Source organism: Trichogramma pretiosum, unplaced genomic scaffold (genome assembly GCF_000599845.2).
Source record: "Trichogramma pretiosum strain Unisexual culture from Peru unplaced genomic scaffold, Tpre_2.0 scaffold5, whole genome shotgun sequence".
Classification (NCBI taxonomy): domain Eukaryota; kingdom Metazoa; phylum Arthropoda; class Insecta; order Hymenoptera; family Trichogrammatidae; genus Trichogramma; species Trichogramma pretiosum.
In genome coordinates, this window is record NW_019641672.1 from 2,105,453 (window position 1) to 2,132,990 (window position 27,538).

Consider the following 27,538-nt stretch of genomic DNA (forward strand, 5'->3'; position numbering starts at 1 on the left):
AGATCTTTAAGTGACTTAACTAACACAGCATCATTATGTTCGGTTTCTGTACCTCGACAACTTCGCTCCGTGTACTTCGTAAAAATATCGTTTGATAATTCGGAACGGATGAGCGACTAAAATTTTTTCGATTTTTTTCTAACCAAAATCATTTGTGTAAAACTGAACATCTTTATCAGAGTAATATTTTTTTAATTACTTGGAGTATTGAAAAATCTGCCAGATATTACTACTGTTACTATGCATCACATAATTTCGTGATATCGGTTTTTTCTTAGGTATTGTAAACTATTGGATTTTGCCAAATTCTTCAAGCAAGTAAGAAAAAGCTTTCTTCTACATCATTCTTTAACTCTTTATTTGGTCGTATCTTTGGATTGGTCATCTGGACAGAAAGTTATCTAAGAAAAATATTTATCAAACGCAAAAAAGTGATTGTTTATTTTCTTTCAAATTCATATGTCTTCAGCCAAACAAGAAAAAGTTATTAGCGTCCAGACTTTATCACAAGGTATCTAGTAAGATTTTCTAACTACTTGAAGGGTATTGGCAAATCAGTTACTTTCACTCTATTAAAAATTTCAGATGTCTTTACGTATTTAATTGAAATTAAAAAGAATCGTCAAAAAAATAGTCAGATAAAAGGATCGAAGTATGGAGTATATCGAGTACACGTAAACTAACGTTGGCACGGCTTTTTAGAATGAACAATCGATCGCGAACCTCTCGTAACACATTTTCATTTCCTATGGCAAACTTTAGGCAGTCTAATCAAATCAAATTTTTATTTGTACTTGATAACTCGGAGGTGATTGTGTCAGTGCTTTTGTAAATAGTAAAACATATCATTACCATTTTCCCGTTCGTTGTTTTTTTTCATTTTAAAGTATTAATCAAGTATGACAAATGAAAGTCAGTCACAAGGAAAAATTGAAAAAGCAATATTTTGAATACTGTCATGATTAAATGGATAATACTATGGATGATGGATTGAAAATATGATTTCAGACATTTTTTTGAAATTTGATTCGAAATATACATTAAAAAACTGAATCACATCTTGCGTAACTTTCCAAACTTTATATTTTTCTACATACGCTCTGCGTATCGTTATTTCCATAGAATTTTGTTCAAAATACAAAATATACGCCTTCGACGCGATTCAGCAGTTGAAAAATATTACTAAAATTAAAAGGAGGAAGTGTATCAAAATCAATTTCAACTTTGTATAATGAAATTTCGTGAATATTACTTTAGAGACTAGCTATTACTTTATATACAACGAGGTAAGAAAACGACAATGGAATATGTCAATGAGTCTCAGATCGTTAGCGTTAGTATTTTTTAGTTATTTCTTTCATAAAAATCACGAAATGCAATCGATAAAGAACAATGTCAGCATCAATTAAAATAAAATAATTATATTTATCTTCAATAATATTATCAATATAGTAAATATATAATAATAATTAGTATAATAATAAAGACAATATAAAACTGACAATAAATAAACTAACTGTACATAACGCATTGTCGTCGAAGGACACGCTTCAATTGAGGTGGGTCGATAAGAGCCGGTGTCTTTCATGCACGTGATTTCTCTGTTTCGCATTACCCTAAACCTGTACAATTCGCAGAGATAGCGAAAGAGAAAAACAATTCATCACATTTGTAAAAAAGTTAAAAATTAAGTCTGATTAAAAACAAATCTTATCATTAGTAGTGAACGAAAGACACCGGAAAAATGCAAACTCGCCCTGCAATCGATGCCTTTGAGAGATCATTCGAAAGTTCATTTATAAAGTACGTTTAAGACTAAAAATTAAAGGGTACAAAATACACATAACAGAGTGAATCGTTAATGAAACTTGCAAATAAAATGTCACTTCGTTACAAATAAATTAAAAAATGGTTCAAGTTTAAATTTCGAAAACAATAATCAATCGAATTATTGCGCTGGTAAAATTTTAAAATAACTCGATGCTAAATTTAGTAATTGACGAAGGAACGTTACATGTCCATTACGATAATTTTCATTATTATAATAATATATCTATTAATAATTACGAGATCACAGTGACGCTTTGACGCGCGGGGATCTGAAGGTGAACGAACTGTATAAACTTGAAATTTTCTTCGTCAAATTGTAAAAAAAATGAATAGAGTCAGATTTTTGTAAGAAGTTACAGCCCATTCCCTACGATCCGCATTGTCACAGTTACAGCTTATAATTTTTCTCCCAATTCTCTAAAACATTGTCTTATCTACAGAGCATTGTTCATTTTTTGTATCTATAAAAATTTTGAGGCTCAGTAATTTTTGAAAAAATGTTCATCCACTGACATGATTGAAATCAACGACGTCCTGAAGATAAGATTTGTAAAAAACGACCGCTGATTTTTGTGCAGCTCATTTTTATGTTACTTTGTACTCGCTCGATCAAATCAACGTCTACAAAGTCGGATACACGATTCAACAATTCGTGATCCCAAAACTTTCTGTTATTCTGCTCATTCCAAAAAACAATCATCGCGTTGTTTATCATCAAATATATCATTTAAAATATATTTATGCAATATATACTTTTGTTTATGCTTACATGTACATAGACTTTATCGAGGTTTATTTATAGATTATTATTTATGTTTTCATATGGCTGACTATACTAACTACAAAATGCTTCTACTGGTTTACTGTTCTAAGGTTTTGCATTTGTAAATGCGATAAAAACATGTATAATATATAAGAAATAATTAAACATATAAATGCTCAAAAAAAGAAAAATATATAATAAAAACAAATCACGAAGATAACCATAAACAAAAATGCAATGGTACCTTAAAGTAAAATAAAAAAGAAGCAATTCTATTTACAAGCACGCACTTTTGCCTCTACTTCACTTTTTTCTTTATAAATATCAGGCTTTAAATATCGACGTAATCGAAATAAATATATCCATTTCATTTAATTTCATTTTTCACGGTACCTCAGTGGAAACGAAATTTATCGTGAATAAAGCGATACTTAGAAAAGCAATCCATTTCATTAATTTTCTCATTTACAAAAGCAAAATTTGAACTGCAAAAAAATCTGTATGACATACGGCAATGGATAAAAAGCGATAGTGTATAGTTGAAATCAATACGTAATATATTTCTACGTGTAAAAGTGAATTATATTATAGTTATTTAGTCATTTAGGCATTTAAAATACATATAAGTTTGGTTTATTATTGATGGCTTATTTTATTAAAAAGAAAAGAATTCTCAATTGAATGAAAAATTCATTAGCTAAAAAACCGCTTAAAATTTAGAAGCAACCGAAGACGTTGAATGGGCGATTTGGAAAAGTACGCGAACAAGACGGTCTTATAGAGCAAAAAATAAAAGAAGGGAATGTAGCGAAGACTCAGCAAAAAGAGGAAAATAGTGCAAGAAATAAAAAAAGAGTAAGAGAATAAAAAAAAATCAAGAAAAAATAGAGATTAGAAAGCATTTGGGGAAATTAAAGACATCCTCTCGTCAGTCGTGAAAATCCTGCTTTAAGTAAAACTTTCAACGCTGGATAGACGAAAGGTGTCACTAAGAGCTATAAGCTACCAGGAGATCATTTGAAAACTGTCCACGGGTGTAGCAGCTAGCCAATTCAGATGCCGCACACCTCGATCTATAATATCAATTATCTACTTTAATTAATTAATTCGACTTATTACTGGATTCGCGTGTGCATTAATATTATTCAATTGTGTATTTTATATTTTTTCACGTGTTTTTTTGAGCAGTGTTCAAATTGTCTCGCGTTCGGTAATTAATTATTTCAATGTTATTAAATAAAATACGATTGATGCGTGTGTTGCGCGTTTGTTGCCCCTTTCAACACGCACGTCGCGGTTTATTGAATACGAGAAAGAAAAAGCTCTATCACACCTTCAGATTATTTCTATTCGCACACGAACGACATCCGGTCTATGTCACGTGGTGTGTTCACTTTTTTTCATGAATTTTTTTGCCATACAAAAGTCCGCTCATTTTTGTGTATATATTTATATACTTATACATTTATGTACAAAATATCGATCGACGCGTTTATACGTGCCAACGACCGCTGGACGGTCGTCGTTATTACTTTTCTTGATTCGTTAAATTTCTTCGTTTTTTTGCTTTCTCTCTGTCTTTCTCTATTTCTCTTCAACGCGTACACTCTAAGCATCGCTATACAAACTATAACATTAAAAATAATTACAATTGCCTAAATAAAAAAGTTTTTTCGTCAACCATGGTCACTTACATAAGTAATAGTATATTTTATAAATATATCATTATATATATAATATACATATATTATATTATCCTTTTAAAAATCACAATTCGCTTACTTTATTTTTTAATATTCACACTTTAACATTCGTCCGTGATATGACGCGAGCCGCTGGCACGTATCAAGGCAGGTGTCTCTCGATATAATCGATAATCAGCGTGGTTAGAAAAATCATCGTCAATCACGAATCTAATTTTAAAAAAGTGAGCCACTTTTATACACAATTATCATGTTGCCTGCTCTATCATTTCGCAATCATCACACTATATAATTTTTTATTTTATTCTCTTTGTTTTGTTTTCATATTTATTCCATAATGAGATCATTATTTGATTATTATTGGATCTAAGTCTTCTCTTTGGATCTTATGTCACCCCTGCAGTTCTATTATTTTTCTCTATTTATCTCTCCATGCCTATCCGCATTTTATCGTGTCTTTCAGCATGTTTAAATATGTATTATCATATAATAATTCATAAAAAAAGAAGAGAATATACCCTCCCACGTCCTTTACCCTCCTTATACATTATTGTGCTTCGCATCGCAACTCCTTCGAACTCGCGCGGGAGAAAAACATCGCATTTTTTGTCTTGACGTTGCTTGGAATTTACGCAACATATACATATATTCACGTAAGATGGCACTCAGAAGTGGCCAAAAAGTCGAGGCTTGCAATTCTTCATCCTCGCGCTGCGCTCAAACAATTTTTATCTTTATTCGATTTCTTTTTCACGTTTAACGAACACAGTACTTTCATTTTTTTTTTCTAAATCATTTACAAAAATCGTCTTTTTGAAGAATAAACCGCTTCTCCCCAAGTAAATATCACAATGTCTTGATCCATACTAGGTTAGATCAAGCGTGGTCGGGGATCAGCAGCACTCGGTATTTTCAGCGCAAGTGACTATATGAAATGAAGCCAGCGGAGGAGGATACATTGTTAAACTCGACTTTCCGGAGGGCCATTCCGTCGTTTTGTCTCTTGGACACTCTTCATGCTTGCAGCACTCCAAAAGTATCGATGCCTCACGACGGCTCACCACAAAGGTAACGGTATCATCGTATCGAGTACCATCGGCATCAGTTTTTCAAGTTGAAAATATATATATTATATATATGTTTGTATGTATACATATACTCGTTACAGCTGCTATTGGCTGCTGTTGTAGCAGACGTCAAGCGCGTCCTATCGCAGACGCGATACAAGCCGCCAGCCAAGATATAGAGCTAACGTCGTCCATAGGGTCTCTCGAAGTGGTGCTGGGATCAAAAGTGACATGAGGCTGTCCGTAGATCCGGATGTACTGCCACTTAGATTGTTGCTATTGAGGCTGCTTGACGATCCAAAGCTCGACCCGATAAAGGATAGCCTTGATTTTTCTACCTCTGCGTCCTGTAACAAATGAGAAAAGCAAAAGTTTGTTATTAGTTATTCTAGCATAAAATAGCGAGCTAATTATGGCTATTAAAGAAACTCCACTCTCTATCTCAAAATCACGATGCAAAAGAAGACAAATCAGCAAAGGATAAGAATCTCCTCGGAGTGCTCTCGTTCAACATCGCTGAGTAGATGGGAGCAGATGTTTCGCGCTTATCACTCTTGAATTTCGCGCGAAGCCGAGGAGAAGAGAGAACGATCGCAAAATCGCAAGAAACAAAGGCTTTTCGAGCGCTCCTGCCCAATTAGGACGAAAGCTCTCCAGGCCTTGTCGAAGGTATTTTTCTCGAGCTGCGCGAGCAGAGTATGATGGTACTTTAGTGTTTACGAATAACGATGAGTCAGATGTTTTTCTGGGCGTCGAGTGTCTCGCCAGCGGTATCGCGCACGTTTTTCTTACTTCTCTTTTTTTCACTCCTCGTGAAGTGAGAGAACCAACAACGGCGATATTTTAATTGTGCGCGCTCTTATCTTTCCAGGATTATTTTACTCGGAACAATGATGAAATAAAAATAATTTTAACCCAAGTCACTAAGAGACTGCTCCAGGAGGGCCCCTAATCGCAAATCATTTTTATCGCCCGAGTCAGTGCAAAGAGTCAGCAACAATAATTTGACTTCCGATAATATTCGCTTGCATTCGAGTTACGGCGAGAATTGGGGAGGGTGTGGCAGTGCTGATAATAAAGCTCCCTAGCGTATTCGCATGCTGTAAGAGCTTTTATAGCTCCATGCTCCATACAAGTCATCCCGATGATATGCGTGCGGTCATTTTCGTGTTTTGGCCGAATTCGTCACATTAAAGGAGAATTATAAGGACAAGATCGAGCCTCCTTTGTGCGTATGCGCCATAAGCTGCCTATATTTCATAGACTCCTTCGCAATTAATATCAAAGTTTTTCTATCAGTGAGATATAGCGCTTTAGGTATTGTATAGCAGCGTGTGTCATCTTTTGCGCTTTTGGAGAATTCAATATCGCGCGAGAGAAAGAAAACAAGACGAACTAAAAGATATTCGTCTCGAGATGTAAATGATTTTCTTTTCGAAATCCAATTGTAAATGTCTTATAAACATATAAACATATAAACACGATCGAGCGAGTGACTTGATTTATCAAACTGAATAACGAGTATAAACGAAGTCATTGAAACGCAAAATGCGCTACATGCGTACGCGTGCGTAAGCGCATGCAAAAGAGACATTTTTTCCTATTACTCAAAAGGACGTTGCGAAAAAGTTATTTAGCGGCGAAGACGTCGTAGTCGCAGCGATCGTCGGTTCTTATGAGCACTCGACCCAATATTTGTGCGCATATGTCTAATATTAATGAAATGAAATCAAGTTTGCTGATAATCTCTCTCGAGCAAGCGAGCCTACATTAATAATATTAACAGCTATGGCTTCGTGTTAATGCGCGTACTCGTATACAAGCTCGCGCGAGTTTCTGTCATAACGATTTTTCCAGTACCAACGCACCTATACACAAGAGCACACACTTGCACGTATTTATTCTATCGTGAGTATATATTTTATATATTCTCTTCTTACGAAAGCTGTGCTCTATAGGCATCAGAAGGCTCGGTACGCCCAATGGCGAGCAGCGCAGCGCTTGTCTATAGAAGCGTATTATAGCATAAGCGATAAGTACGTTTTCTGTCTCTCTTATACGCGGCGCGACTAAGGATCAGCACCTCGGGACTCGTTTATGGAATACACATAGAAACTCGCTGCGCGCTTATGGCTACATATATTGAAAATAGTTGCACAAGCTTGTATACACACACACACACACATGTAATATGCATTCGATCGCGGCGAGATCGTAATTGCTCGCTGGCAACGTTCGAAGGAGATAAGCGCGCGAGTAAATACGGAGTCGACGCGACGAGCCCGTGGCTAAGGGTGCCACGATTTGCCGCCGCCAATCTCTCTCGATTGTCCGTTGACCGTTTCATTGTACAGCGATACACGCGGCGTGTGTGCGAGAGCTAGTCTCGTATAGCTTATAGACCTGCAGCCGAGAGACGCTGCTTCGCACACACGCGATGAAAATCACACTTGCGCAAAGCGAGCCACGATATGCACACCTCGCCTCGGTCTGCGCACCGAAGAAACTATTAGCCTCGAGTGACTTCCCTTTCTTAGAACATCTCGCTCGCTCGCTCGTGCGTGTGTGCTCGCACTCTTATTGAGACTTTTCCATACTTGTACGCAGCAAACAATGAAAAGAGAGAAAAAACCGAGAGAGAGAGGCGCGTGCCATTGATTTATTGGTAATTTGTAGAGGTGCTTGCGGTTGCGAGATTATCTTTTAAAAATGATGAAATCTACCGAGTCGATTAATAATTTTTTATTTATTAGTCAGCACACATCTGCATCGTCTGTCACGCGCTGCAAAGTTCATTTAATTAAATTGTTTCTTTGCAATTTATAAGCGTATAGGTTAAATATGGGAGAGCACTACCTGAGATTATACGAAACGATTATATAGTAGGCAAGAAAGCCTGAGATTTTAGCGTCGCGCGCGCGACTTTTTATCGCGCTGCGTTAAAAGCCGATTGCCGATATGTGACGCAAGTGTGAACGTTACGTGCGCGCTAATGCCCGCACCAATACAGTCGAGGATTATCACGGCGAGATACCATTTTCTCATTTGACTTTGCTTGAGTGAGAAAAACTTGACTGTAGCTGCTGCTGCAATTTCTAAACTTCGCACCTTGTTTATTCAAGAAGCCCATATCTGCGTTAATTATACGAGACTTTTGTCTCCCTCTCGAGGCAGCAACATATATACGCATTCTCTCATTTTGACGAAGATTGAATATTTATTTTGCCATCGTCGCTTCGCGCGTTTCAGTCAACTGCGCGCGCGCGCTGCCTGATGTATGAAAAAAGCCACGTGATAAACAGCATCCTTAAAAAACGGCCAAGACAAATAAGCTCGGGCGGGAGTTTCGTTTTTTTCGCTTTCGTACTCCCGCGCCGCAACGTCGATATACGTGTGTGTGCGCAAGCGAGCCGTCGTATTACGCTCGACTTTTAACGTATAAATCTACTCTTTCGGCGATGCGAGGCGCTGGCTTTTCTTTCCCTGCGTAGCTCTCTTGTGCCACTTTTAGCCGTATTATAACCAGCGCAGCTAGTTAGCTGCCTTTCTGTTTTCCATCCTACGTATGCTCGACGTTCTTTTTCGGTATGTATTTAAGGAGGGTTGCGAGATGCGCGACGAAAATATACACGCGCACGAGGCTCTAATTTCGCGCGTGCCAGCCCGAGAGCTGAGAGCGTCTCAATCTTCTGTTTGACTTTTTCGCGCCATACGCGTTGCGTGTGAAAACAAACTTTCGTCAATGTAATCCGTAATATTCCGCTTGATCGACAAAGTCACATGCTGCACTTTTGAGATTTCTCTAAATATCAAATGCTTTTGATAAAATAGTCTGGCTACGTGATGTTATAACCGCACGCGCACGAGCTCCAACGATCCTTTACTCGCATGTCCTTGTTGTTGCTTTCATTGATCTTTTGAAAGCTTTGCTACTCAAAATTATCACAAGTATAAAAGATCAAGATACAAAAATTTTGCGAGATGTATGATTGCCTGTAATATGCGTCCTGCACTCGATTGGGCAAATACACAAGCACGGCTAGATATATTATCGATGTTTATACCGAGGTCTAACGCGATTCGTGTGAGCGAGATTGTTTCGGAGAAATGAGAGGCTAGTTTTGAGTAAAATGTATGATCGAAGAAATTCGGAATTGTGTTTCCAAGAAATTTACGATCAATAATCAAAATCGAAGCCGAGTTGGTTCGCTTATTAGATCGTGACATTTTCATACACGCATTTCTCGTCGGCTGCTGGGTTTTTGGCTATTATCGGAATAATATCTACAATAGCGTTCGCGCAATCTAGAGCATTTTTAGTGCAATCGACAGTTTATTATCAATGACAGAGAGTGAGAGTTGGTTTTCATGGAAATTCAATCCTTCGTTCCGCGGAGAAATGCGTGCAGCGACTGCCCACATTTTCTAGCTCGAGCCTTTACAGAACTAGATAGATATTATTTGTTGGCATAACGCAAGCGAAACATAGTTCAGTGATAATACTACTTAATAATATTTTCAGCTTTTAACGATAATCATTACCGTGGCAAGAAAAAAGAGCGTTTCCCTTTCGCATCTGTTGGGCTTTTTTTCTTCAATTTCCGATGTTATGACCGCGTGCGGTAGCAGCTAAGAGTTTGCCGTCTCGCGGAAATCGATAACGAATCGTAAAACCTTTCTCCGTCTCGTTCGCCGAGAGAAAACAACTTATTCTTCGGGCGCACGCGACGTAGGAAGAGGCGAGCGGTTTATACACCTGCTGCGCGCGTACTCCATCACGCGACGATTCTCAAAACAAATGCTCCGGCGCGCGGCGAAAAAAGTCAAACGAATACAATTAGGATAACAAGCCTGGCTTCTCTCTCTCTCTCTTCTTTTCTGCTTCTCTCGATGCAGTGGAACTAGTGTATATTCATCTTAATAAGTACACGGCGATCGACTTTTTTTACGATCGGCCGCGCACAGTCGAACGCAAATATCAAGAGTCGCACGGAGGAGAGCTCGTAAAAAACGAGGAGGATGTGTGCGCGACTTTTTACGAGTGAAATTGCGGGTGGAGCTCGGTCGAGAGCGGCAGAGTCGTGACACGAACAACTTATTAGTGTCGATTTAGAAAAAATGTCTCGGGGGCTAACTTTCTTGATTCGGCTCGACGAGAGTTCGTACTTTGTCGGAACAAAGACACGAAGCGAAAGTTATATGGAGAACAAATCGTCGTTAAGAGGGAGTTTTGCTCTCGTTTTTCCGCGCTTCGCATAGATCGGGGCTATTTGTTCATTAGCGATGTTGCGCGCTTATATATATTCAGCGTTCCATATTTTATGGTAGCCACGGCCAGACACAGCCGAGCAAGTTCAAGACCCAGAGAAACACTTGCCGCTGCCGGATCGGCGCCTCGAGGGCGGCACTCTCTCCTACAACAGCTGATGCACTCGCTCGTACGCATACATACAAAGCGTAGAGCAGCAAAAGCAGCCAAGAGGAGTTACACGGGCTATCGGCCGGTCCGCTCGCTACTGCTGTACCACTGGCTGCTGCTCATCGCCTCCCCGGGGTATCATAAATATACCATATATCTTTGCAGACGTATACGCGCGCTATATATTCCCAGTGCGGCTACCGCAGCCGCAGCGTATATACGCGTATATGTATATACGAGGCAGAAGGAGAGAGGAGAGAGAGAGAATCGCCCGAAGGTGCTGTTGGCGCAAGGAAATACACGAGCAAAGACCAACTCTCTCGATATATTGGAGCGTGCAACAGCAACAGCGTCTTTTGCGCTCGCTGCATCTCCTCCGGGCCTTTCTCCGTTTCACGCATGATTACTCAAGTTTGTTATCTTACGCTGTATATCAGGGGCGGATCCAGAACCAAAGTTTAGGGGGGGCGATCATAAAAAATTTTTTTTTATAAGTTACAAACGTAACACCAAAATTAATCATTAAGATAATTACCAATAGTAACCAAATCAACCCAGTTAAAAATATTTAAAAAAAAAATATTTTTAAAAAAAAATTAAGTATGCAAACCCAAGTAACCTCAAGTAACCAAATAGATCCAGTTTGTGTAGTTTTAATAATTAAATATTCAAACCCAAGTAACCCTGTGTAACCCGAGTATCCAAATCGATCCAGCTAGAACAGCTTTAATGATCAAATGTGTAACTAAAATGAACCCAAGTAACTAAATTGATCAAGCTCGTACAATTTTTGAATAATTAAATAAATGCAAACGCAAGTAATCCCAAAAAATCAAATCAACCCAGCTCGTGCTGTTTATTTATACGTAAATCCGCAGAACTTCTTCAAATAATTTAGGGTCAAAATTCGAGAATGAATGCTCACCTCTGAAATTTTCTCATTTTTTAAAAATACTTTACAAGAAATAAAAAGCATCCACAGTAATTCAATTTTCACGAACGCTTTGCATGATCTAGTGATAATTATGGTTTCTACTTACTATATAGTAGAGAGGATGTGGTTAGATTGCTCCTCAAAATGTCCACCTGCTCCTCCACAATTTTCAAAAATGTGAATTTCACGTGATTTTTGCATGATTTTCGCATATTTTTCACCTTTTTTTAATTATCATTTCCTAACTGCTCCTCAAAAATTCCACTGATCCTTCACTGCTCCTCCACCGTAAATCCACCGGGATACGTGATAGGTACACTAGACCTACTTTAATTCTGTCCGGAGGAATGTGGATTTTTGTATGCTTATACACGTTCCAATTCCTATTCCACCCGAAAAATTGGACAGAATTAAAGTAGGTCTAGTGTACTTTTATATTAGTACAAAGGTACTTTTATACATAGGTACTTTTATAATACACAACAAAATATTTCATCGAAATTTTGTCAATTTTCAAATTTTTCTATCTTGGGCTATATCTATCGTATCGACACGAAAGGTACCGCAAAATGTTCAGAAAATGGTGTTGATTTCAGCTAAACGAGGGATTTACGTACTATAAATGGTACCTTCAAATTGACCTACAGGGCGCAAAATCATCGTAAAGAGCTCTATTTTTTTTTTTTAAATTACTCGTTGAAAAGAGTACTTTGCGATGGTGTATGTTACATTTGAACAAAATATTACTGTGGTACTGGTACACGTTCAAAAAATCTTTTTTTTTTCAGTAATTTTACGTGTTGCGCTAAAATACTACTAGTAACTCGATATTGACTCGAACCTTATCATAGTATATATGGATTTAAAGAGGACAAGATAATTTCCAAGGAATCAAAAAAAAAAGTCGTGTCGATACGATTGGTCTGGGAGTGGGCTACCTTCCCGTAGGAAACTATAAGTGGATGGTTGGAATAAGATGTTATCGATAGATTTTGACCCGCTGAGATAAGAACTAATATTTACACGTGTAAATACAAGCGTTAATTTCTAATGTGGTCGATATGCACTTTGAAATTATAATATTTTCAGTTCATTCACGCATAAAATTAAATAAAAAGAGTACTTAGCATATTGGCAGAGAAATATGCATAACCGTCAGTGGTTCGTAAAATGTTCTTAATAACGAAAGGGATAAAATATTCCGAGACAGTTTCTGAACCGAAACCTCTGCACAAATTACAGCAATAAAGCCTCATAATTTTAAAAAAGCTTAAATGGCGGTATCACGACTAAAACTATTGCGAGTTGTGTGATGTGCACAGTGTGCACTGTATCTTAGGAAAAAGTATATTATCAATGATCAAGTTGAATTTTGACTCTCAAAAAGAGTCAAAGTTCCACTGCATGAATGGGTAATATCGATTAAAATGCAGGCAATATTATGGTATTACAAAGCTGCCAGTTAAACTCCCAATCGGTTAAAAACCCAAAAGTTTAAAGGATTTTGGAGAATCGTGATATTTTTTTGCAGTTTTCACTATTCAAAAGCACGTCGAGCGCAAATTATACTTTTTGAAAACTGTTGTCTGGAAGAAGTGCGAGGAGCGCAGTTCATACTTTTTAAACGTGTTTCAAGCGCAGATTACACTTTTTGAAAAAATGGTCACCGCAGAAAATGTGTAAGATGCGCAAGCTACCGGTTTTGGAAATGTGAAATGAGTGCTAAAACAAGCGTAGCCTATGCTTCATACATCTTTTCTGCTATATTGCGTTTTTACACTTTTTTTTCTGTGACGATTTTTCAAAAAGTGTAATTTGCCCTTGAAAAACTTTTGAATCGTGTAAATTGCACGAGTTTTCCACAGAAACTTTTACACTTTTGGGTTTTCATTGTAGATAAACTACAGCATGTAATCATTGCGATCCAGCTATTGAATTTTTTCTAATTTTTTATGATTCCACATTTGAAAATCAAAAAAAATGGCACAAGCTGAGTATATTCGGATACATACTATAGTTTATCTGTTGTCGAAAAATTTTGAAAGTGTCTGGTCACTTCGATTATTTATTCTTGCATGTTGACGAATAAAAAACCACGCGATCTTGAGCAATTTAGTTACTTGGGTTACTTAGGTTTGCATATTTAATTATTATAAAAGACAGGAGTTTGATCGATAGGGTTTCTTAGGTTTCTTACAGTTACTTAGGGTTACTTGGGATTGCATATTTAATTATTTGAAAATTGCTTGAGCTAGGTGGGGTTGACTGCTCATGGTTACATAATCAAAGATAAAAAAAATGCACTGACTGGGTCCTTAGGGGGGGCGATCGCCCCCATCGCCCCCCCTCTGGATCCGCCCCTGCTGTATATACCTACATTATGTATACGCGCCGAGGTATTACGAGAAAGAGAAAATCAATTGACTTTTGCTGTTGCTGTTGCTGCTGCTGCTGCTACTGCTACTGGCCATAACTTGTGTCAAAAGCTTGGACCAGGTGTGCCCGAGGGAAAGCGACCAACTAATCTTTTTGTTATGCGATTTGAATTTTTGCTCGAATATTCGTACACGACGCGATGAAAAGTACCATTGCCTGGCCTTGATAAATTTTTCATCTTTCTCGATTCGAAGCTCTTGTTCTCGTAGTCGTTTTATTTTATTTTTTTCTTCGCCCCCCTATTATACGCGTCTTTATTTTTAACCGTCCAATTCAATTTTGCTCGCACGCGCGCGTTTCTAATTATTACTGCTTAAGTACTAGTGATCGAAGCTTAAAAGACAGCCATGAAATTGAAGAAATCTCTACAGAATCGAAAGGAGGGAGGAAGCAACCCAATCTCGAGTATTCGCTAGGAATGACCCGGCACGTATATTCCTCCTTAATTCTCATTGTACGTTTCGGGCGCGAATTTCATTGTACGCCTGGTCGTGCTCGAGCCGGCGAAAGAACGGGGACTGTAGTTTAATTGATAAGCTCTGGGACACGGTGCGGCTGTTTCTACTTAAATTCTATTATCTCGCGCCTTCCTTTATTCTTTCTGCAGGCTGCGAAGAAACCTAGCGTCGCGTAATTGCACGAGGAAATTTCATTTTCTCGCTGAATTTTGAACGAAACGAGCTGCTAATGCCATCGTCTATCCGACGATGATTGAAAAAAAGAAGCGTAATCTCATAAGCGTTCGCTCACCTTTGCCTTGGATGCGTGAAAGTCGTCGGCGATGTTCCTGAGATTCGCTCCGACGCTCGCCCATTCCCGCTCGTCGAGGCTCGCCGCCAAGTGGTGGCCGCAGCACGAGTTGCCGTGCGTGCAGCAGTCGTGGTGGCGCATCGAGCAGTGGCAGCTCGACTGTTGCTGAAACTTTTCCGGCAGCGATCCCTCGCTGGTGAGTCTCCGTCGGCGCGGCTTGGGTCGTGGACAGGGCACGGGCAGCAGCGACGTCGCCGCCAGAGTCCCGCTGCCGAAGCCGCTGCACTCGGGAAATTGGAAGGCCGCGTCTCGCGTCGGACTGCTGGGCGCCGAGACCGTGACCTGGGGCGCCGCCGAGGGCAGCTGTTCGACCGCCGAGAGCACTAGGTCCGGCAGGGGCAGCCTCGACAGGTCCGAGTCCACCAGAACCATCGCGCTGTCTCGCGAGCTCAGAGTCTGGCTCGATCGTCGAGGTAGCCGATCTGTGGACAGAAAACAGCAACAAAAACACTTTTATTATGTGCAGCCAGAGAAAAAAGCGACAAGTCGCTGCATTGGCCTGACGTCATGTGTTTATAAGTCGCGCTCGGCACGCGCTAATGTAGCGGCGCGCTATACGTACGGCGCGTTTATTAGATCGAGTCGTATTGCCCAATACTTGTGGTGTAATAAAGTAGAAAAATTGCAGCTACATTATCCATAATAGTCGAGAGGCAGCTTACACATTATATACTCGCGCATACGGACAAGCGTTTCTTTATCGTAATAAACATTACAAACTTTTTTTTCTTTTCGCATTAGTCAGATAAAATTATGACACATTGGCGGCGCCTACCCGAGCTCGAGCCGTAGCTGCGCAGTAACTATTGTACGATGATAAAACGGAATAAGTCACACATATATAGAAGACAGAGACAGCACGTATGCAGATGTGCGCTCGTAGCCGATAACCTCGAGCTACGATGATGCCAACACATATTATAAATCTCCCGTTCTTATATCTGTGTATGCACATATAGAAAATGTCGTGGAATAAAAGTGGACGATTAGTGCCTTCTTCGCTGGCTGGTCACCGTTTATGTGTATGATATATTTTATATAGAGGCGCGCGTCTATTCGCAGCGGCAGCTGACCTCTTTTTCTCGCGCTCAACAAATTCCCCATCATTATTATTATTCTAGAACTTGGTATCAACGCCGTACGCTGCACACACGCATTCATATATTTAGCCTCGTGTCGCGATGCACCCACCAACGTTCTATTAATAAACTCGCGATGGATGTGATTCTTCTTTGTCCCTTTCGCCCGTCGTTTTCTATACTTTTTATTTCACGTACGCGTAACTAAACGTTGTACATTTTTAAATGGAATGCCGAAAAAAAAAATATTACTTTTTAACGAGTCCAGCAAAAAGTTCAACAGCAGCGTTCGAATTGGTAACTATGTACGCTGTTGTTGGTCTATGGATTCGTGACTCGAAACGTTAATTGACGAAGCTCGTAAAAAATCCATCGCTCACGCGTATAGCAGCGCAGAGTAACATCAGGCGCGAGTCAATGCTATATTTATTGCTCCAGCGTGGTCCGGCTTAGCGAGTTGATTACGCTTTTATCACTTCCTGGCGCTTCTTTTATCGCACGAACGATTTTCCTAATTTTCAATAAATTATGCATAAGTTGCAATCGCTGGCAAACATCGCCTCGAAAAACACTTTCCTTTCAGCGCTAATAACAGAGCTCGAGTACTTTAAAAAAGCTTTATTACGAGGGTCAGCAGAAATTAATTCAGTTGGCGAAAAAATGAGCTTGGAAGGGGCGAGCCTTGGGCGCGATTTACTTACGAGACGAGTACTTTTTTGCGTGTTGACGTGCAGCGTTGGCGCATACATACTGCATCGGGTGAAGCGCGATTACCACTCGCAGCAGAACGCATAAATCAAAATGTACATCTGAAAGCACCCGCTGTTAATGCGCTTCAATGTCAACCGAGGCGGCGGCGATGTAGTTGGCAATTAGACACTAAATGCGATATGATACATGCGTGGATTTTTCATTGTTCTCTCTTTTTGCTCGAAATAATATTACATTCGTATAGTAGCGTATATACGGCGAACATTTAACGACTTATCATCATCATTAAGGCATCAACGATTCTATTTTTTTTTTGTTTCAAACTCGCTTTTCATACTCTTTTTTCTCATTACACAACGAACGATTATGCTCGAATGCATCGATGATCTACATACAAGGGATACTCGAGTGCTGAAAATGAGTTCTCATGTTATAACGATTCGATTGTCTTTGTCGGAGAATTGAAACGTATCGAAAAATGGGATTTCCTCGCGGGCCGGCTTCGCTCGCTGAACTAATCGTTACGTATTCACACGAAGCTCGCGCGTAAAATTCCTGCGAACGCGCAGCCTCTTGCTTTATACGCTTCAATATTTTACTATGCGAATAATTATAACGAAATTACAGCTAAATCAGAAAAGTCCTTTTGCACACACGCGCGCGCGAACAGTGCACGCACGTACGCATTGTAGGCTGGAGCGCGATAAGTGCGCCAGCGACTAATTTGCCATGCATCCGCGCGCTCCACAAGAAACAAAGAAAATCTAGCGCTGCCACTGTGCCTCGAGGTTATTATAAACTCTACTATTGCCATGCGGGAACAAAGATGAATACTCGGTAGCGAGCGGTGCAGTGCGCCTGCTTGTAGGCTCGTGCGCGCGCCAATAATGCATTGTGCACTGGCTTACGCGAGCGCGTGCACACATGGGTATCGACGATGCATTTACACGTACAACGTTTCTCGATCGATTTATGCTCGCTCGATGTATCGACCGAGCTTTTTGCGTCGAGGATGTGTACCAGAATCGAGAGTTTTTTGCCACCCTGCACATCGATCTCTCCCTCGCTCTCTCTCTTTCTCTGTCCGGCTACGAGTGCAGGTCGAGCTTGGCTTACAAAACTGGCACCTCGCTATTGTTCTGCTTGCGGCGCACGTGTACATACGGACTTGGCTCGAGTCGACCAGGAAGATGCTATCTCTTTGGCCGCTGTAAACTTGTCCTTGAGCAACGGGTGCAGCAGTAGACGTCGTCCCAGCCGTCGATACATCGAACAATCGCGCCACTTACGTGCTTAGTCGTGAACTTCGCGCTCGGATAAGCACGCTCGAAACTTTTCAAGTTCATATCGTATCGAAGGAAGAGAGCAGCGAGCGTCCGAGGAAAAAAAATCCTATAATTATTACGTGTACGTGTAGATCGGCCAGGCGCGTTACCAGCTCATTGTTTCGCGGCGTGAGAAACGATTGATCATCTTCCGTAATGAATTGGAAAAAAAAATTCACCTCGCGTCGCTATGACGTACGAGGAAGAAAAACTGCATGCACGTGGTCTGTCGAGTACCCGCATAGAGCGTGAAAAGCAGCGCGTTATATACGTCCGCCGAGAGGGAAAGCTCGCGGCTCGAGTGCGCACTGACTCATCCTGCCGTACGTACGTGTATGCCCTTTGTAAAATGTGCTCGTGTAAACTGCACAAAAAGCAACTGCCATGTACAACGACGAAATGCACTCGAAGAAAACACGCCGACACCCCCGCTAGGTTTATTTTCATACGTCTAATGTATAACTGGCCCGATCGATGCGATTTTCTAGAAGCACGCGATGCGTAACGCGACATGTCGATTAAACACTTTTACATTGTCGCGCACGTGTGTGTAATATCAGGCACAGATACGTCTTTGAATAACAGCTATTCTTACTTCCGCAATCGTGTATTTCTCGTTCTTTTTTTATTTCATCGTTCTTTGAAAGAAATAGCTGCACGATTATCGCATCGACGTAAAATACACAGCAGCTTTCTGAAAAAAAACCCGGCTAGATCTCGCGATAGGGCACGCACGCAATGGGGTTGACATATCTATTGCAGTTGTCTAACATAAAATTTTGGGAACGATTTGTCGATTTGGTCGAACAAAGCGACTATTACGCGAACGCACGAAATGGTATGGAGCAGCAGCACGTATTACGTTAGTGAGAGTGAAATTGGCGATTCTTATCCAGACAGGAAAATCTGCGGAATACGTATTTTGGTCGCTTTGTCCTCTATTCCAACGAGCTATTAGAATCCGAAAGAGAAAACAGTCCGATGAGCAATGCGTAATTAGCAGCGCTCTGTGCGTGTGATGTGGCTGGCTGTCTGTCTGTGTGTGTATTCGTGCACGTACACGAGAGAGATTCATTAGATAAGGCGAAATTATAATAAACGCGCGGCGACGGCGGCAACGGCTCTGCCCTACTTTCTATATATTTTATTATATGCATATAATTTCTTCATTTATTCGTGCGACTGCAAACATGTAATTTATGCTATTACGTTCGCACGCGATTTGCTTTGTCACAATATCAAGTGGCATTGAGAGCGTCGCAAGTTTCAGCTGTCGAGCGCGGTTTCGTCGAGTTTTGAGGCGAAAATCGAGAGATCCGAGTTGGAATCGGCGCGATACGTATTCCACGAAAAGCCGAGCCTCGCTCGAGGACATAATAATCAAGCTATGCTGCTCGTTATAAAATACTGAATCATTCTAGCGCGCAGAAGCGATGATGATACCGCGAGCATGAGCTGTATAGCTACCGTTACCATCATTCGTGACTTCCTCAATTTTGTATCGGAGAAACGAGAGAAACGATGTATTATACACTTGGATTTGTGAAAGATAAAGAAAAATGAGAAGAATTATTAAAAAGATATAATTTTTGTTACTGGCCTTTTGCAAAAAGTCGCTCGTTCGCTTATGACGTTGCAAGTGTCTAATCAGTCGCAGGAGCAGACGCGGTTAAAGCATAGCCGGTTGTCCACCCGCCGGGCGTTCGGTCTCGCGCGCGTTAAAACATAACTCTTTTGCTCGCTACTGCTACTGCTGCCGCTGCCACTGACGCTCTGTTGCAGCACACAAAGAACCTCTTTCAAGGCCGATTCCACTGCTGCTGCTGTCGAGCGTGCAAGAACAAGCGCACATGTATACACATTTGTGCAGCGCGAGAATAAAAAAAAATACCGCCAAGCGGGAAAGTGAAATGTATACGTCATGCGTATGCGGCCGCTGCTACTGCGAGCCGTGCTCCTTCTTACACTTCTTGCCAGCTATTGCTATTGTATGCGTGTATGCGTGTGCGCCTCTCGAATTTTATATAAAACTTGACCGCGCGCACATTCGCATTTTATTATCTTTATTTTCAAGAATATTATGCGAACGTTGACATTGCGCTATTACGAAAAATAGTATTTCAGAGCAGCATTAAGGCTTTGTACGCGCACTTTTTCATGATGTATTTTAGTGAACTTGCGCTAATGTAATGTTTTTGTTCCAGCGCAAGTGCTTGTAGTGTGAGTTTTTCGTCGTCCATAAATTCACGCTGTACTGTGCGCTGAAAACTCTTCGCTTGGAAAGCAAGAGATACCGAGAACAAATATTTCGATGATTCATTATATTATATATGCACCAATCGAGGCAGCTCTTCTATGTTTGTAGCTGTTCTTTGTTCAACTATTGATTTCTGTAGTTATTAAGTAACCCAAGGGTCGTCGGAAACAATGTTGAATTTCAAATTTCGGACATTGAGATTCCTGGCGCCGAAAGTCTTGAAAAATCGCGGTTTTTTTTCTAGTTGCTGACTATCATGAAATCACGCTCATTGGCTAAGTACGACTTAATTTTGCTTTTCCCTAACAATGGAACGAGCGAGCATAAAGAGTTTTCTCAGTTTCTTTTCGCGCAAGTGCAATGCATACAGCGATTAATGAGAAAAAAAACTAGGCAAAAAGTTATTCAATATCACGCTGTTACGTTTCATTTTTCACGAGCGCCGAAATGACGATTCAATGTACGTATTCTAATCTGATTTGTATGAAAATTTCAAACTATCGAGTGAACATGCATACTTATTTTGATGCGAATACAGAAAAGAAGACGTTATAATGTATTTTTTCTCATATCTTGAGTATACATGAATGCTAACATACTTTAACCGTCGGCCCGGAATTTCGTTCATTTTTTTTCCTATTTCCTATTGTAGAATCTTTGCGCGCTCACGGAAAATTGAATTTCGAACTCCGCGGTAAGAAATAAATTTCCCCTCCTCCGCGCGTGAGTTTTTTCCTTTGTATCGATGTGTGCGTTTGCGGCAAAAAAAAGCTTCGCAGTAAATCCAATTTATAGATGTGTATAAGCGTATGTGCGATCTTTTTTCGCATCACTGAGCAATAATTCATTCCAACTTCTCGTTTTTGGTCGCATTTTTATGGATCTACTTTCGAGCGCCTTATATTGGTAGGTTTTAAATACCTCACAAACGGGCCCTTGGAGAGCATAAATTGAAATTCATTTGTGAAACGAGAGAGTAACCAAAAATCATAATAATATATACTCAGAAGTTCAAAGTTAGCAACTTTTGACGAATTATGCACAATATGCGTATTGAGTTTCCCGCATTGTACGAGCTACCAAGCAAAAAGATAAAATACGTATTAGCGAATGAGGCGCGAATTCGCCAACGCACAAGATCCATGCACAATTTTTACTGCTATCGCGTTCGCTCCGTCGTGTATGGGCGAGTATTTTTATCTCCTCTACGGCCAACCGCTCGAGCTTCCGTCGCATCTTTATATTATTGTAATGTATACCTCGTTTCAGGACTCTGCTTGGTAAAGTTATACTCTTTAAACGACGATTCAGATGCGTCAACGTGTCGCTGTAGTGCGTGATTTTTTTTAAATGAAACAAAGAAAAAAATCTAACGACACAAAGCGACGGCAAGTTTCAGCGTGCGGCGTATGAATTTTTCAGCTTATCGAGCTACCAATCGAAATGAAGGCTTTTCTCGCAAATTATGCATTATCTCTCTCGGTACGTGTGCTTTTAATCTAGATCTCAGTTTGATGAATATTCAATTGCATTTATGGGCAAATGTATGTATGCGGACAAGCTTGACAATCCTCACAAGCGTGAAAAGCAACTTTCTTTTCGTCCATATCGCGTTCGAATCATTTATACGCTACTGTACAATATGCGAAGCTTGTGGACATTTCACGAAGATATACACAGTACTCTTGCATGCATAGTTTGCACAGGCACTTGAGCTTTTAATTATTAAACGCTCGCGTACGTGTGCGCAATACGCCTTCGGCTGGACAATAAAAACATTATAGGAAAATAATAGCAGGTAGAATCAATACAAACTTGGACGCACTCAAAATCATGAGACAATATAGTATATATCGTAAACTAAGTTTGCATCAATATTTTTTTTCCAACAGGATAAATATTCCATGAGACGAGAAGGCGGAGCGAAACTGTCGCGCTTCTACATGAATTAGTAAAGAAGTTATTCGATCTTATGCACACTGACAGCTTTTTTAAGTGACGAATTTTCCCTTCATTATTTAGGAAAGCTCAGCATTGCGAACGACCGATCTCCCGGTATGTATAGGCGCTTTGAATAATGTACCTTATACCATTACAACGCGACGAATGTTTTTCTTCCTCGAAAACACAAGTAAGTTGTTTGGCGGTTTTTCGCGCGAAACTTTTCTCAACTGTTCGAACTAGTCGCAAGTTCCGCTGCATGCGAGCTGGATTTTCTTGAATAAATGAAGCTCAGTCGTCACATTTTTACGACTTGCTGCGAGGAAAAACTTTTGTCTGAATTGACGCGTACGCATCGAGAAGTTTGATAAATAAAAAGAAGCTTCATTATTTTTACAATCGATTTCGGCGCGTGTTTTTCCGGGTCTATAAATCATGCTATAAGCACAACTCGTGTTACGCATTGTCACTGCGAGTAGAGAATATAGAAGCGCAGGGAATTCCCTGAGGTAATCGTTAACGAGTGCGAGGGATCTGACCAAAGCGCACTTGCAGAATTTCGAGCTTGATTATATACCCCACGAAGTTAGCAGGGCTTGAAAATTTTGGAGATCGGTGCCAAAATTCTTGACTTTCTTCGGGCGCGTATACGCACTTGGTTCTGTGCCGGGTAAATATAGAGGAAAAAGGGCGGGTTACTACTAAACTCTATAAATACTCGGACGTGCAAAGAGAAACGATCCCCGATGGAACTACTCCGCGTGGCACGCTTATAAGATGAGTCCAGAAAGTGTGCGATGCACCGCAGCAGAGGACGTAATAATACCCAAGTTTGTTGACCCTTCGGCCAGCGCGAGAACAAGCATTTCGATTTTTTATCGGCTTTTTATTCCAACATCTTTATCAAAGAGAAATAAAAATTACTTTTGATTGAATTAATTTACGTTTATAATTCAATCGCTGGCTCGTGTGGTGAAGAGATGTTTTGCATTATTTACTTGCAGAGTTCATGGAATTCGGCAAACATTTTTGACGTGCTTCTTTGGCTCAGCAGAGAATCCGTATGCATGCATGCACAATGACAGGATTTCTCGCGTGTATAACGAATAAACAATACGTTCTGAAAGATCCGAAAGACAGGGTCATGGCCGGGTATCGTTGTATGAACGCGCTTTTGCACTCATACACCCACGCAACTATTATCTCTCGCTGTTATAAAATATGCGCACTGTGCACTGATAATTAAATTATCATCGTAAAGTATTCGAATCAGTGTCTGCAAATTTTCGTCATGAAAAGTCGCGATCGCGTTCAACAGGTTGAAATCGAGCTATTATTTTTTTCACTGGACATAACTTTTTAGAAAGATACGATTATGCGGAGCACAATGAAACATTGTTCAAAGAATATATTAGGCGACGCGCATACGCACAAGAGCACGTCTGCGTGAGAAAATTTTTCGAATTTTTGTAAAACTTGGTAATTCTTACCGTTATGTAGCCTTTCTCGTGTCGTTTAATTGTCTACATGGAAACGATTCGTTTGAGTCATATCGAGCAAACTTGCGCAATTCGCTCGTATTTGGAATTGAGCCACGCGAACGCGTATAAGCACAATAAATGTAAAGCTGCTGCGAGAGAGAAGTGCACGCGCGTGAATCACCCTGGCCATTGTGGCTTTATACATGCGTAAGGCGATACGCAAGATTTTGTATTTTTGGTACATTGGCAGTTTCGAACGGTTTGTTATTTTTCGCCGTATCGTTTCCCGTGATCATGGCCTGCTCCGAGTCATCGAACACTTGCTTATTATTTTTATCAAAGCCAGCGGTCAATTATTCACTTTTGAGTGTCGAATTCGTTTTGGCGCGCGCAATCCCTATCAGTACAGGCACTTGTACACGAGAACGATTAAATGACAGATCGCGCGATGTGTAGCCATTGTTGAATTTTAGAGCGAAGCAATGGTGTTTTTCCTCTCTCTTCTCTCTTACGCTGAAGTGGAAATAATCAATCGAGCCATCGTAGTCGTATCAGCGTGCGACACCGATCCTGTGCACTTATAGCGCAGCAAATGTCAAAGATATCAGGCGATGGTATCGTGTGGCAGTCGCGATTATCTTCGACAACGAACACATCTCGCGCTCGACAAATAACGAATGCGAATGCTAATCGTCGTCGCGTCATACAATATGCATTATTATAGATCCGATGACTTTCAAAGTCAAGTACAAGACTACGCAGGCATCTCGTATTCAATAGTAGCGTTTTTTTTTCTCACGAACATCGTGTCATCGGAGGTGTGTCGAGTTTATGTAAGCGCGCTACTACGAGCACATGTTCTCGCCGCTGCTTCCGAGGTAAACAAACTCGCGCGCGCGACTGCTTGACATTAACAATTACGTAACTATATATGTATGCATTTAATCGCGCACGAGTTGCAAGTCGCGCGCCCGTGTTTATCGTAAAAACTCGCGCACGAGAGCTTGCAGCGCGATCGTACACGTTTATAAATAAATAGCGGCGCGTGAGCCAACGGTCACTGACACTACTTCGCCGCGCAAGCTCGACAAAACCGGCTAATTTCGTACACTTTGCTCGCTAGAGTATGTGCTTTGAGCAACGCTCCACGAGTGTAGGGACGCGCGAGCTTTTGGCGCGTTATTTATTCGCGCGATGAATTGTTTGTCGCGGCTTCGCGCACACAATGAGACTAGCACTATTTTTGCCAATTTTCGCATTTTATTGTAAAGAATTTTCAGAAATTTTCAAGTTTTTGTCACAGCACGGATGACGGTAGGCTTGTTTATTCTTCTCGGAAGATTGATGACAAACAATGATATTTATCGAATGCAATATTTTAATCTTTCCGAGGAACACTCTTATATTTACCGCAGACTTTTGAAAAACGCGAGCACTTCTCAAAATCACTTTTGACAGAAAGTCAAACTCGAAATGATAAACACATGACTTGGACGAGTAAACAAAAAAAAAAGAAAAAGAGAAAGATGAATGAAAAAATCGGACTTACGGTTTCTGGATGGATGCTGTGCATTTCGGGCGCGCAGTACCTGTTGCAGCGCCGAGTAGAGTTCGAGCATCAGTTGCTCGAGCTGCTGTTGACTTTGGTCATCGGACTCTTCTTCCGACGGTAATGCAAATGGTATGGCCATGTTGGGCCTGTTTCCGATCGAAACTCTCCGAAGAAAAGGTAAAGCGAAATGAGCTTCGCGAACGTGGGCGCACTCGTCGACGTAGTTCGTATCCGAGCGCAAAGCGTTGGGCCGAGCAAGCACTTAGCTCCGCTCGCGCGCACGTGGCTCGTTGGCAGGCGCGTTGTAAACTCGCTCGTACGTGTTACGCCGCGCTCACGTTAAGCTGTCAAGCGACTCGTGTCAAGTCACCTGCGAAATCTCCGGTACGGTGGATCCTCGTACGGATCAGTGTCCATAGGTACTGTTTTTCAGCTCGACCGAATTGGAAGCGAGAGCTCCGAAGCGGGCAGAGCGCAAGGCGCGAGCAGACAACGATCTTCGCAGCTCGTGCAAAGCACACAAGTGTTCTCTTGAAAAAATTCGAAGCACGTAGATATCGAGTCACTGTATAGAGTATGATCTTGGCACTTTAGAGCTTGAGTTTTTCAATGCACTGCAGTCGAATAAATGCACAGTTTTGTTTTAGTCGCGCACCAACAACAATTCAACTGAATGAACAACAACAACAACAACAACAAGTACAACAATTAACAAACGGCCGTGTCAATCAAGAAAAATGACAAAACCGTATGATCACTGCTTTGATGTGTCACTGAGAATAGTCACAAAAATATCGGCTTGTCGTCCAGCACGATTGGCGTGGCTAAGCTACGTTGACTCTTTGGGAGCTGGAAGCGACAAGCGAAAGTATATCTGGCCGTCGTTGTCGTGTGTATGCACGGACGCGACGAGAGAAAGACAGCGCACGGAGCTCCGAGACTCTGTATCGAACGTCCGTTCGGCACGAGATCCTGCTTGGTAATAACTGCACCGTCGAGACGCGACGCACGTTTCGCCGCCGCCGATACTATCCGTGCAGCGTCCCCTTCCTCCTCTCGCACACCCGATTCACTTTACACTGCTGCTGCTGTTGCTGTTGTTGCTGCTGCTGCTGCTGCTGTTGCCGCGGCTGTCGCTGCCTTTGCTCGGTATACCATGGATCGGCGGCGTGGCGGGGATGCAAGACTGCGCGCGCATCGACGGTCAAGGGGGAAAGGCGCTCCGAGAACGCCGAGGGTTCAGCGGAGCGCTCCCGTCCAGACGCGCTGCGGCCGCCGAGCGCGTCTCCGAGCCCTTTTTAGCCCTTCGCTTACAACTTGTAACTGCTGCGCGTCTGTGCTTGTACCAGTGTTGCTCGTCCTCGACGATTCCGTTCTTTTTTTTTTCTTTTAAATCAACGCAACATTCTGAAAAATCTGGTGTTCTTGTGGTGCCTGCACAACGAAGACATGTATTTGGTCCGAGAGTGGGGTATTATCGATTTCCGTGGCTTCTTTGTTCTCTTGCGTAGTCGTCGATTCCGACTCTCGGCGACTCTTGCGATCTGACTCGATGTGTGATAAAGAGGATAAACGTGAGGTGAGTCTTTGCTTGCTTCGTTTCAAGGTCTGTAAAAAGTCGTCCATTACGACTCGTTTTGATTGTCTTACTTTGAAGTTTGCTCCGATTAACAACTTTTCTTATAATCATTCGAAATTTTAAACTCATCTGCAAAATCAAATTGTATCGAGAAAATTATCAAACGCGCAAGAACAAGAATAATGATTCGATTTTATATTTGGCCGATGTTATTCTGTTCACGGGCGAGTTCGGCGTACAACGCGCTCGTCGAGTGTAGCGACGGCTAACGCATATCTGCATCAGAGCGTGGAGCTGATCATTTTTTATCTCGAAACACATTCTAAAGAATCAAATATCTTTCGCGCTAACTTTACGAGGAATTATTTTGACTGTAAAAATTTATTATTTTTGTTTTGAAATATTTTATCTTATTCGCGAGTTGAAAGTATGATTTTATTTGTCTCTGCTCCGAAATAAATATTCGTTTGTTGAGATACAACATCGCCTGCGCTTGCAATTTATAGTTTGTCGTGATTCATGAAAAGATTTTTTTTAATAGTAACTACGAAAGACAATCACTTTTTTTTCCAAATGCAATGTCAGACCTTGAAACTGCTAAAGCAAAAGCGTCACGAATTACACATCACTCTGTGTCAGAAGAAAGATTCA

General features: G+C 40.9%; 1 protein-coding gene across 1 annotated transcript; it reads right to left on the reverse strand.

The window, feature by feature from the left end:
- Positions 1 to 1,453: 1,453 nt before the first annotated feature.
- LOC106659176 lies at positions 1,454 to 26,271 on the reverse strand. The gene is made up of 3 exons (XM_014381581.2): positions 25,306 to 26,271; positions 14,903 to 15,384; positions 1,454 to 5,710 (listed from the first exon to the last, which is right to left on the reverse strand). The coding sequence occupies exons 1-3, from the start codon at positions 25,445 to 25,447 to the stop codon at positions 5,504 to 5,506; spliced, it is 831 nt and encodes a 276-aa protein (XP_014237067.1). The 5' UTR covers positions 25,448 to 26,271; the 3' UTR covers positions 1,454 to 5,503.
- Between the last annotated feature and the right edge of the window lie 1,267 nt (positions 26,272 to 27,538).